Source organism: Carcharodon carcharias, chromosome 22, assembly GCF_017639515.1.
Source record: "Carcharodon carcharias isolate sCarCar2 chromosome 22, sCarCar2.pri, whole genome shotgun sequence".
NCBI classification, from domain to species: domain Eukaryota; kingdom Metazoa; phylum Chordata; class Chondrichthyes; order Lamniformes; family Lamnidae; genus Carcharodon; species Carcharodon carcharias.
In genome coordinates this window covers 40263494-40276495 of record NC_054488.1, presented here as the reverse complement: position 1 = coordinate 40276495, position 13002 = coordinate 40263494, and the positions used below count along the sequence as shown (strand labels likewise).

The 13002-nt window shown below is 42.3% G+C and overlaps 1 protein-coding gene across 1 annotated transcript in view; it reads right to left on the bottom strand.

Moving 5' to 3' along the window:
• fasn (fatty acid synthase) overlaps positions 1 to 13002 on the bottom strand; it is a 91521-nt gene that overhangs the window by 61964 nt on the left and 16555 nt on the right. Inside the window, exons 4-12 of the mRNA XM_041216788.1 lie at positions 10409 to 10582; positions 9112 to 9312; positions 8424 to 8546; positions 6685 to 6800; positions 5668 to 5802; positions 5010 to 5469; positions 3855 to 4042; positions 3563 to 3752; positions 1587 to 1681 (exon numbers count right to left, since the gene is read on the bottom strand). Of these exons, the coding sequence (XP_041072722.1) occupies positions 1587 to 1681; positions 3563 to 3752; positions 3855 to 4042; positions 5010 to 5469; positions 5668 to 5802; positions 6685 to 6800; positions 8424 to 8546; positions 9112 to 9312; positions 10409 to 10582 (1682 nt within the window). The remainder of the gene's footprint in view (positions 1 to 1586; positions 1682 to 3562; positions 3753 to 3854; positions 4043 to 5009; positions 5470 to 5667; positions 5803 to 6684; positions 6801 to 8423; positions 8547 to 9111; positions 9313 to 10408; positions 10583 to 13002) is intronic.

Here is a 13002-nt window from a genome sequence, read left to right as displayed (position 1 = left end):
AAAAAAAACCTGCTGTTATCCAGTGACAGGGGTCCAGCAGCACAGAGACACCAGGAAGGGTGGGAAAGAAGTTCAGAGTGTGTACATCAGAGAGTGAAGACAAGAGTTCTAAGTTCTTTAGTAAGAAATCCTGCAAGGCTGCTGGGCGACTGAGTTTAGGGAGCTCATACGTGCTCTGCAGTTGAAGTAATCGTGGGTTTAGAGTGCAGTTTTGGGTGTCTCAGGGAGAGATACAAGTTGGGGAAAAAGCATCCAGTGAATGCTCTAAAATCCGCCAGGAGGAAAACTGTTTGCAACTGGGCCAGCCCAAGCGCAAAGCTTTGGTGTTAAAATCGTGCTAAATCTTCACTGGGTTTTTGTGTCTGTAAGGGTATTGCCGGAATAAAAGGAATAGTGTGAATTTGAATCACTGTGTTTGTTTTACGATCTTCCCAACCTTTTTGTCCAGTGTAATATAATTCATTTTTTTCTGGGTTAATAAATGTTTTATTCTTTAAGTTAAAAGCTCATCAGTAAACTCCTGCGAATTTGTTCAGTAACTTTCCTCCACTGTTTCTAAAAAAAAATTTAGGACCTATCAAGCCAGGTTTCACCCGGGATCTGACTTGTCCAGTATTAGCACCAGCTGGGATCGTAACAGTTAATTTAATAAATCTGGAATAAAAAGGTATTATCAGTAATGGTGATCAGGACACTTATTTAAAAGCCCATCTGGTTCATTGATGTCATTTAGGGTTGGGTAATAAATGCTGATCTTACCAGAGGTGTCCACATTTCATGAATGAATGAATAATTTTTTTTTAAAAAAGAGCTTTGACCCAGGAGTGTTTTTAGTTTAAATGGTTAGAACAGGCATCTTAGACATAGTGCAGGATTTTGAGTTCGGTATGGGGGCACCATCGGCGGGCCCAGGAGTGGTTGGGAAACTGGCCGCCACCCGCGATCACCCCCCCCCCCCCCCCCCCGCGATTTCACGCTGGCTGGCCAATGAACGGTGAGTGCGCTGACATTCTCAACGCCATTGGGGTGGGGGGAGGGGGAGGGGAGGGGGGGGGGTTGCGGGAGGAGGGTGCCGGGGAGTGCTCACTGAAAGCTCCCCGAAAGCAGAGAGCTGCCTCAGGGAATTGAAGAATTCAAAAACCATAAATAAAAATTTTTAAATGCCAAAAAAAATGTGCACGCATCAGAATGAGTCACTTAAACATATGGATACTGAGAATTCTGTCCAAACATTTTTTTTAATCCTTTTTGTAATTAATCTCGGAAACCTCATCCCACCCTTGGATGAGGTTTCCTCAAAAAGGCAGAGGCTGCCTGGCCGATTCACCCAACTACCAACCATAACATTGGTAATTGCAACGTTAATGGCCTTAATGGGCCTCTTAATTGTCGGCAGGGCGCGCTGCCAACTCTCACGGGCGCCTGCTGACTGAAAAAAATCGCACGCTTGCCTGACATCATCGCCTGCCATTTTACGCTCAAGTGTGTCTGGCACACACCAAACAAAAACATTCTGCCCACGAAAAAATAACGTCCTTACACGAAGTGCAGACTTCCTCAATCCCATCTATCGTTCTGTTTCTTACCTGTGGTCCTGAGATGGTGACAGTGTCCTCTGCATTGTGGCAGGCTGGGACCACCCCTTCTGGACATTGTTCCTTACATTCGCTCCAGGTCAGCCCTGTCAGACATTGAAACCTTATCAGAATTTAGTCACACTTCCCTATTTCTATTCTTCCTCACATTGCCAATGCTCTCAGATCATGATCAGGCTTTTCTTATATGCTAAATTAACTGTTCCCCTGAAAGCGGATGGTTACTAGCCCGAATTCATCCATAACTGGACATGCAAAATCATCATTCATCTAGCAGCCTTTTTTTTTCCTCTCTCTCCAGTGTTCAATTAACACACTTTTCCTGTAAATATTGGGAACTTGCCTTAATGAAATTTCTTACAGGTGTTAAAACTTCTTTTCAGCCAGGGTGATTATATTATTTGGGTTTATCCAGGTGCTGAAAAGCAGTGTGAAGAATAATACACTTTCACTGTTTTTGCTCCAGCATTAGTATCAGTATCAGACACTTCCTAGTCAAGAATAATGAGGGGATGGCCAAATCCAGATTAAACATTCCCCTGATCTGGCCCAATGATATATTGGGGCCTCGACTTCAGAAGAGTCTCCTCTACCCAATTAGTACAAATGAACAATGTTCCTGGTCAGCACTTGGTTCAAGTCGATTCCTTTCTGATTGCTTCAAGATGAGGGTGGTGACAGATCAGGATTAGGAACATTTTGCATTTCAGAGGCACAGTGTGAGCACCAACACTTCTAGGTCAGGTGTAGCACTATTAATGGCAAAGCTCCCCCTTTTCCCACCTTAACAGTACTCCAGCTCCACAACCCTCTGAAATATTTGTACTCCTCCAATGTTGACACTTTGAGCATCTCAGATTTTAATTCCTCTACCATTGGCAGCCATCCCTTCACTGCCAAGGCCCTAAGCTGTGGGATTCACTCCCGAAAGCTCTTTGCTTGCCTACTCCTCTTGTTTCCTTTAAGAGGCCCCTTAAAACCTACCTCTTTGACCAAGCTTTGGGCCACCTCTCCTAGTGTCTTTGTATGCAGCTAGATGTCAACGCTCCTGCCAAGTGCCCTGGGACCTTTCACTACATTAAATGCACTATATAAATATAGAATGTTGATGTGTTCCCATCCAGACCTCAATATGCACAAATGTGATCATTTCCATGTTTTATGCCAGCTATCGTATGCGATCTCGGAGGGAGATTGAGAAAGTAGCACCAACAAGTGCCAAATTCAGTGTAGTTTTTTTTGCTCCAATGTTCTGGATTGAGACCATCCAAGCTCCTTCATACAAAGTCTCTCTGGCCAGAAAAGGAGGTTCCATATCATCAGTCTGGGCTCGATTCAGAGTGTTCAAACTCACTTCAGACAGAACCCTAACAGCCAGCAGTGATGGGACTAAATTTGACTGGTGCTTATTTCTGCCATAAAATAAACAGTAACGCCATCCCATCCTTAAACATGCCTGAAGATGATTTCTGCATGAGAAATAAAGTCGAATTGGCTTCTTGCCATTGTTTTAATACGTCTCTCAGTTCATTTGTTCAGGCTGACTCACATTCCCTCCCCTGCTGATGCTATTGATACATTGTGGGGGGTCCGATTACACAGCTGTACGTCACCAGGAGGTCATGTGTATGCCTTGACACTTGTATCAGCAGGATTTTCACTTCAGACAGAATTACAGCCAAGTGTGATCCTCTTCTTACCCAAAAGCTATGACACTGATGCTTGTGCTGTTTCAGCTATCTTCAGTGGACAGTGCTCAGGAGCAAGAACCCCGGCTAACCCAGGGATGCTGGAGCCATTGGCACCAATGCCCAATGTGAGATGACTGAATTGACAATGGTCAACAAGAGACTTTCGTAGATTTATATGCTTCAGCTGCTCATTGGATAGACTTGTTGAACCATCAGGGGAATTCAATTGCTTTGCTTTTAAAACTTATGATACATGGTGTTCATTCAGTCACTTACCAACAGCAGCCATTGCCCCTGCTGGTAGTTTGGCCTCCTTGATGCATCGGCCCCTCCAGTAAGCTGCTAATATAACTTCCTCATGCGTCAATGAATCATCAGCATACCCACAGGCCAGCTCACCCACCGAGTGCCCAACAATGCCATCTGGTTGAAGACCCATGGCCTTCAACATGTCTATTTGAGCAATCTATAATTAAGAACAGAATGACAACAAAGTGCAGGAGACTCAGAATTTTTGTTTTTTTACTTAAATGGTGAATTTTTTTTGCAATAAAAGAGTTTTTCCTACCTGAATGGCAGCAAGGGCTACAAAGGCATGCACAGTGTCATCAAACGTTGTATCTTCAGTGCTCAAAAGGAGTTCAGATACTTTCAATCCAGTTGCTTCTAGTGCTTTGTCAGAACGTAGAATAGATTCACGAAATATGTCCAATTTCATCAGAGTGTGACCCATTCCAATCCACTGAGCTCCCATGCCTGTTGGAACAACATCACATCAGTGGAAATATCATCCCAGCAGTATTCAGTTGATATAAAATACCAAACTATTCCTAGCTTCTGATTGGTGCCAAGGCACCAAAAAAAAAAAAACTATTTTCAACAGACCAGCTTGCTGATTCACTTTGTGGTTGACTATTAACTGAGTAACTACCCCACATATGTAACCTCAGCATGCAATGAAATCTTTCAACTGGAGGTTTCTCTAATCATGTATAGAGTTCTTAGCAAAAACAAGACACACATTTCAGGCAGGAGACTAAAAAGACTAGAGAGCCGAAGTACATGTCACTGACAGGAGGCCTAAATAACCCTTAATGTCTACTTTTTATTGGTGGAAAATTAGTATAATTACAGACTAACAAAAAAATGTCCTACCACATGAAAGAAATAGCCAGTCAAATAGCTCCGAAAGCATTTTAATCATGGTGTCACGCTAAACTCAGGAGAAAGAAATGACCTCATATTCACCAAAATAAAATCATTTAATGCCTTTCACTACCCCGCCCAACTCCCATCACCCAGCACATCTAGTTTAGGTCTCATTGTACTTTGCTTCAATGCTAGGTCTAGGTGATAATCAGTTAACTTGTGCCAGTCTTCTCATTAATATTGCAGCTACATCAACACACAAATTCTTCTTCTTGTCTGAACTCATTAATAATATTTTGAAAGAATTTACTTTGCATTAATTACAAACCTGGTAATGGCCATTTCTATCTAATAGTCCCCAATTCAGGTAAAGGCAAATTATATCCCAAAGTTTCAATTTTCATTATCAAAAGTCAAAATCCAAAGTTTTTCCAAACGCAATCCAAGGATAAAACAGGAACATACGTTGTGACAAGATTTACAAAAAAAAAAAATCAAAATGTCTTTGTTATTCTTATCAATTCTAACAGCATCAACACTGTCCCAATTCACTGGAGCTTTTCAAGGCACCAACCTGAACAAATGTACCAAAGTGACCTTCCAGAAGACTGCACTTGCTGTACTTCTTTAGCATCCATTTCACTTCCGACAAGGGTGTAACCTCGGTATGGCATTGCAGAAACAGGCACTGTAGAGATATCATTTAGCAAGCTGAAAAAGTTCACGTCATTGCTATGTTGCTTGCTTTGTTCAATCAGGGTTTCAACGGCTTCAGGAGTACGGCCACATACTTGGACTAGGCGTGGTAATGCCAGGGGAGCTGAAGGAGGAGCTCTTTTTAAATTGGGGCGCAAAATGACATGAACATTGGAACCTCCAAATCCAAACGAATTAACTCCCACAATTCCACCTTTCACTGGGATAGGTTCAGTTACTACTTGGATACATCCATTCTGCAGAGCTGGAACATCAGGATTGGGAGTTTTGTAGTGAATGTTGGGAGCCCACAAGCCATGTTCCAGAGACAGTACAACCTGACATGGGAGAAAGGAAGCAAGATTTCTGTTAAAATTAATCTCAAAGTTAAGAATCGTCTAACATTTGATAGTTCAACATTTATTCGTTCGATCCACAAGTTAGAAAAAAACTTTTATTTTCCGGTTGCCATAAGTATAAAACGCAAGAGTAGTTGAGGTGGATGTAAACAAATAGTAAATCAGTACGTGACTTACCTTTGCTAAAGCAGCCAATCCTGAGGCAGGTTCTGGGTGGCCCATGTTTGATTTTGTTGATCCCAACAATAAGGGCTTGCGATCAAATTGGCAGAAAACATTCACAATTCCATTCAATTCCTGTGGGTCGCCAACCTATGTAAATAAAATTAAATGATTAATAGCCATATGCCTGCATTCAGGCTCCCTCTATTTCAGCCTGCTACTCCTTAAGCCCACCTACCCTCTCTGAACCTTGCAGACAACTGATGGCAAGCCCAGCACCTGGCCTTCTTCATGCTGGCTGCTGAAGTTGAGGAACTGCTGCATGAGATAAGTGTAAGAAGGGTTGCTCTCTGCGCCAGTCCACCATCCCATAGATCAGCATTGCAGCAAGCCTGCAAGACGACACAGCCAAGCTTCAGGCTGCGGCCAATTGTGACTACACATGATGGCTGCTGGTGTCCTTACAGAGAGAGAAAAAAAAATCTCACTTCAGCAACTGCTTCGCTGACCCAAACTCAGATGGAGAGTTTCCCACAATCACTCCAGCTATCTTTGCTGCTGGCGGGCTGAGGTGCTTTTGAAATACACTCCACATTTTTGTCATCTTCATTTTAACACTCCTTTTAACTTGACAACATCTTATTAAAGTTGACTCACAGACATGATTCCTCAACAGTGATATTGTCCCTAAACCTATCAGAGTTGGTTCCGGGAGTTCTGAACAATTACGTAAGATTAGAATGAGAAAATTACATCTGCAGTTCAGGCAGGTCTGAAAGGAAAGTGGTTGAAAATCAGACCCATGATGAACTATGTCATTAAGTGGCTTATTTGCATGTGTCAGTGGGTGGTTCATCCAGCAACGACACTGGAAGATTAGATGGGCACTAAAGTGAGTGGGGATCAGGAATCCGCTCCACTTTCCACCCCTGCCTGATTACCGATCACAAATTAGCAGAGCGCTACTGAAAATTTGGGCTATGCAGCCATGCAATTGTGTTGTACATTACACAGATGATTAAAGAGACAGACCTTGGTTCCTGTGCCATGTGCTTCAACATATTCCACGTCAGCCGGTGAGATACCTGCTTCCTCATATACTGCTTTCATTAACTTCTGCTGCATTTCTCCAGAGGGGTATGTTACACCTGTAAGCGGAAACCATGGCAACAAAACTTTCATTACAACAGGGCAAAACTGTTCAATAATTGTTGTTGTAGATCAACACAAGTAATCTGCACCACTTCACATCCATTGAACTCTCAACAACATGATACCCTATAAATAGAATATACACCTGTAAGCTGTGGCTTGCAAAAAAAAACTTATCTTCTTCCAATCTTTCTGAAACCCAAGCTACTGCCTTACAATAACAGATGTTTTTGGCTAAGGAAAGGGAGATGATAAAGCTACCCCCAATCTCAGAAGGAGCAGTTGGGACAGTGAAAAATAACTTGGTGAGCAGAATGATAATCTGTTGTTTATGTCGCTGTTTCTCCCATACACATAGGGAGCTGGTCAAAAGCACACAAGCTCAGTTGGATTTACTCTCCTGCTGACCCTCATAGCTAATGCATTTCCCACCTACAAGCAGACAAGGTTGTCAACACTTTTGGAGGGACCCCATTGTTAACTCAACATAATCCTCAAGGTCCCCATCTATTATTTTCATCTGCTAATCTGTTATCTGCGTCAAAGATTTGTACAGGAACAATTTAAGTCAAGGGGAAACTGTACTCCTTGGGAAAATATTCAAGTAAGTTTCAGAATTCTCAACAGGTCACTTTGTTGAAATGTTCTCACTTTACAGTTTTGCAGCAATCCATCAGTAAAAGACATCGCCAATTACATAGCGATTCAAGTCCATTTTGTTTGGACTCGGAATTAAAAACTTTAAAGAGAATTTTTCTATATTCGTTTGTGGGATGTAGGCGTTGCTGGCTAAGCCAGCATTTATTGCCCATTCCCTAATTGCCCAGAGAATCAAGACCAGGGTTCACAAAGCTCTCAAATACAATCTACTTTTGGTCTAATGTTTCAGTACGGTAAACAAATTGCATTCTCTCCATTTTTCATCACAAGAACAGTTAAGCTATGGACTGGTAGAATTCTGCTGCTTGATATCATTGACATGATATTTCAACTACTATAGCTACGTTGGGCTTTTTTAAAAATAAAGCTCAACTGCAACAGCAATTGAATAAGCATATATAGTAAAGGTGTACATTAACTGTTGTTAAATATACAAATTATCTGTTCAGTGAAAATAGGTACTTGACTATTGAAAGATATTCTACTGGGACTTCTGACACTGTTTTCATGAATGTGTTTACGTAGCGATGTAGAACATGCATAATTATTTACTGCATCACCACCTTACAAGGCTTCAGGAGATGATCCTCACTCAACTAATTAGATTTACTTTATATTATTGTTGGAAGGGCTTTATAATCCTTTAGCGTCATACACGTAAGCTTCCTCTCTTCTTCCTGCCCCACCACCCACACTGCCCAGTTGCAAAAATGCTTTATCATCAAAATTTCATATGTTACAGCACAGATCGAGCAAAGTTTAAGACAATTACATACCCTCAGAATTTGTTTTTTCTGGTTTTTTTTGTTTACTAAAAGCTGTTTTAGGTTATTAAAATTGAAAAGGAAAATTATTTCAATGCAAATATTAGAGGGCTGAGTTGGTCTGAGCATTCAGTAGAAAAGGCGACCAATTTAAACTTTTGGTCCAGAGTTTATAAAACATCAACTTCATCGCACCTTGTTCTTTATAACCATCAGTGTTGCTTCCTGCATTAGCTACTGTAGCATAAACCCGTTTGGCTGCTGATCTTTTGGTCAAAAGGACAACCACAGCTGCTTCAGACCGACAGTATCCATTACCTGAAAATAGAAACAAATATAATTTCGTAGATTTTGAGAGGAGTTCTTTTCAGGAGGAAATTAACAGGAGGTGGCTATTCTTTATGATCAATGGTTTGCCAAATAATAGATTAGAACCAGAAACACAAGCAATAATGTAGAATGTTAAAAGGATTCAGCAAGTACAATTAAAGTGGGTGGCTTAAAGAAAAACAAAAAATAGCTACTCGGAAGGATCATGATATATTGGTGGAATGTAAAGGCACAGGATTCAAACTCAATTATCTTAAATTGTTAGCTGTCTACAAATGTCCCTTTTCAGATCCCCCCCAGTATGCAGAAAACAACAGATGAGTTTAAAGTTGCAATTTTTGTTGACCGGCACAGACACGATGGGCCAAATGGCCTCCTTCCGTGCTGTCGGCATCTACGAGTCTATAAAGTTAAATATTCTATTGAAAAACAATGAAGAGCTTTTCCCATGTGCAAAACATTTAAATATATTTAAAATGTTAACAATTTATAAAATATTCCAGGCCCTCAAATAAAAAAATACTGAAATATTCCAATGTTTTAATTCTCCTACCTGAAGCATCGAAGGATTTGCATGATCCATCAGGACTGAGCATGCCCAGTTTCATAAATTGCACTGATGTATTGGGTTTTAGTAGGAGGTTGACTCCTCCGACAAGGGCAGAATCACACTGGCCATGCCGAATTGCCTGGAAGGCGTTTTCCAGTGCCAGCAAGCTGGATGAGCAGGCAGTATCAATGGAACTACTGGGACCTAAAATTCAGATGAGAAAGCAAGTTACTTGCTGCATTCCTTCAACATATCTGCGAGGCGTCTCGTCTCGATGCTGCCACCGTCACAGTGTGGGGCAAGCTTCATGGATCAGCTGCTCGTTTCCCAGCAGCGAATTGTGTGTGTTCATATATTCCTTTGTTTTCGCCTCTCTCTGTCTCTCTGCTGTGACTTATAGCAGACTTATCCAGTACCATGAAAGACTAGGGGCTGAATTTTAACCTGAAAGAAAAAAAGGAGGAAGGGCTTGGGTCTGGAGCAGGGTTGCGGTCTGGAAAATCTCTTTCCTGACCCAAACCTGCCTTCAACCCGCCCATTTCGAATTTTAACTCAGGTTGGAAGGTGGTCATGTGACCCACCTGATCCAAAGAGGCAGGTGGCAACTTTAGATAGGATAGTGAGGATTTGAGCCATGTTGTCATTCAGCATTTCAACTTTAACTGTTGTCAGCTGGGTTTCCTGAGCGCTGGGAAACCCAGCAGCTTCACTGGGTCAAGGGCTTGGTGGATTTAGGAGGACATCTAGGTTCCCGACTGAGAAGCCCCTGTGATTAGCCATTCCACTACCCTGCTCCCACAAGGGTCTTTGATCCCACCACAAGGCCTCCACCTGCCCCACCACCCCCAACCAAATAATCAGGCTTCTGATGTCCCATCCCTCCAACTGCCCAACCATGAGGTCCCAAATTCCTATCCAACACATCCACAACCGTTCCAGTCCTGGGATTGGTGGCCATCTGATCACCTCCCCCCAGTTCCCCCAACCATCCCTGTGGCCTTCACTGACTGGCTCCCATGCAACTAGAGGCCCAGTCCATCCAGGCAGGGTACCAAACAGTGAGGTCAGTGACACGCTGTGGTGTTAAAGCCCGCTGCGGGTCAGGTCAGTAAAAATTCGGCCCGATACGATCACTAATGGAGTGTTTCCAATGATCAAGAACCAGCCTCTTATAAAGCTTATTCATCTGCATAACCATCTGCAGATAGTATAGAGAACGAGTGGGAGTGAAACAATGACAAAATAATTCATTGCAAATAAAAATATAACTCACAATAAATGTTAATTGAAGCTTCCTCACCTTTCAAGTCAAAAAAGTATGATAGCCTGTTTGCAAACATGGCATGTTGACAGCCAGTCATGCTGTATCCTAGTAACTCTTCTGGGTCTCTACTAAAAGCTTCAGCTGCCTCTGAGCCACTGACGCCAATCCAAACCCCAGTGTTGGTACCTCGCAGAGCACTGGGGTTTATTCCTAAAGAACAGACACAAAATAAATTTCATAGTCATAAATGTGGGCTGATTCAAAACGAAGAGGAGGAGCGCGCAGTCATATTAAACGTCCCTAGCTTCAAGCAGACCCAATGTGGAATACCATCAAAAATGCACTGCAGCCGGCTAAACTGGAGGCAGCGTCACCCAGCCCAGAGGGATGAAGCACCTATTGAATAGGCTAGTTTCAGAGATTGAGAGCTGCTGTTCTTGAGAGAGTGGAACAATGATGCTCTCTGTGAAGCTGTGTCTCACTGTAAAAACAGGATGCAACAGTTTTATAAAATTGCCACACTGTGAACAACTGTTGGGGGGGTGGGCGGGGTCTTAAAGGAACATCAGGCAGCCAAATCAAGTGGCACGAGGAGTGGAGTAGGCAAGAGGTAATCAAACTTACTAATCGCCTAGCTGCAGAACACAAGTCTGCAGAACAAAAAATGTTCATAAACCATTTCTTTATAATTTCCTAATACTTTTCTTTGCTGGACATTTGATGATCAAAAGCCATTGCGACAGAGTTGGACTTCTCAGATTTAAACCCTGTTGGACGCTTGAAGGACATGGAAACATTAGCCAGGATTTTCCGGTCCTGCCGGGGTGGGACCCGCTGTGGGAGATTCGGCAATGCAGTCAGAAGTCCACTGACTTTTGACAGGAACCAGAGGGCCCCAGCGGCAGGCGGGACTGGAAAATCCCAACCAATGCCTGGAACATTAAGGTTAATAAAGGAACCAATTATCAGTACTCCACTTCAACAGGTGATAGTTAACTCTATATCAGAAGTCTCTGGCATCAAAAGACAAAGCTTCAAGTAATAACTTGTCTAAGAGCGAGTTCAAAGTTAAGGTCACAGCCACCTTCGAGTGACATTTTCACTCTTCAGAATGGTCTGAGCTTTGCTATTTTTCTCATATTCCTCTCATATTCCATTACTGACGCACTGCTAAACTACCTGGATGTCAGTGTGTGGTAAGGTTGACCAGATTATCTCTTTCTTCTCTCTCTCTTGAAAATGAATGGGAATACTAATTTAGACAAGCCAGCTCCTGTCATGGGAACTCAGGACCTCTAGACAAAAGTCAAAGAAACAAGCACATTCAATTCTGGACTATGAGTTCTATTGGACCGTTTAAAACAATCTGCAGGAGATTGCTGATGACACAAAACTCCAAAGTATTGTGAACTGTGAGGAGGATAGTGATAGACTTCAAGAGGACACAGACAGAATGGTGGAATGGGTAGATAAGTGACAGATAAAATTTAACGCGGAGAAGTGTGAAGTGATCCACTTTGAAGAGGCACAATATAAAATAAATTGCACAATTCTAAAGGGGATATAGGAACACCAAGGCCTGGGGGTATATGTGCACAAATCTTTGAAGATGGCAGGATATGTTGAGAAAATGGTTAAAAAGGCATTTGTAAATATAGAGTGTAAAAAGTAATGAAATGATGATGAACCTTTATAAAACACTGGTTCTGCCTCAATTGGAGTGTTGCGTTCAATTCTGGGCACCACGCTTTAGGAAAGATTTGATGGCTTGAGGGAATGCAGAGAAAAAATTTACAAGAATGAAGCCCCTTATCCCTGGAACTAATAACGAGGATAGATTGGACAAGCTGGGCCTCTTCTCCTTAAGAGATGAGACGGGTGAAAGAAGTTTTGATAGAGATGTTCAAAATTATGTGGGATCCATACAGAATAGAGAGAGAGTAACTGTTCTAATAGAGGAAAGGTTCAGAACCAGAGAACACTGACTGAAGGTGAATGGCAAAAGAAGCAACGATGACACGAGGACAAGTTTTTTCCTGCAGCAAGTGGTTAGGATCTGGAATGAATCTGCCTCCACCTCACTCTCGGACAGTACAATTGTGGATTCCAGACGGAATTGGATAAGTAACCGGGCACCACACGATAGAAAAGGTGCGAACGCATTGGAGAAAGTGCATTATAGAATGGTTCCAGGGATGAGACACTTCAGTTATGAGGAAAGATTGGAGAAGTTGGGACTATTTTCCTTGGAGAGGAGACAGCTGAGAGGAGACTTGATAGAAGTTTTCAAAATCATGAGAGGTCTGGACAGAATAGATAAGGAGAAACTGTCTCTCCTCGTAAATAGATCGAGAACCAGAGGGGAGAGTTTTAAAGGGTTTTCCAAAAGAAGCAAATGTGAGGGGAGAATTTCACACAATGAGTGGCTCAGGTCTGGAATACACTGCCTGGAAGTGTGGTGGAGGCAGGTTCAATTGAGGCATTCAAGAGGGCATTAGGTGATTATTTAAATAGAAACAAAGTACAGGGTTACAGGGAAAAGGCAAGAGATTAGTACTAAGTTAAAATGCTCAGAGAGCCGGTGCAGACACAATGGGCCAAATGGCCTCCCTCTACGTAACAATTCTGTG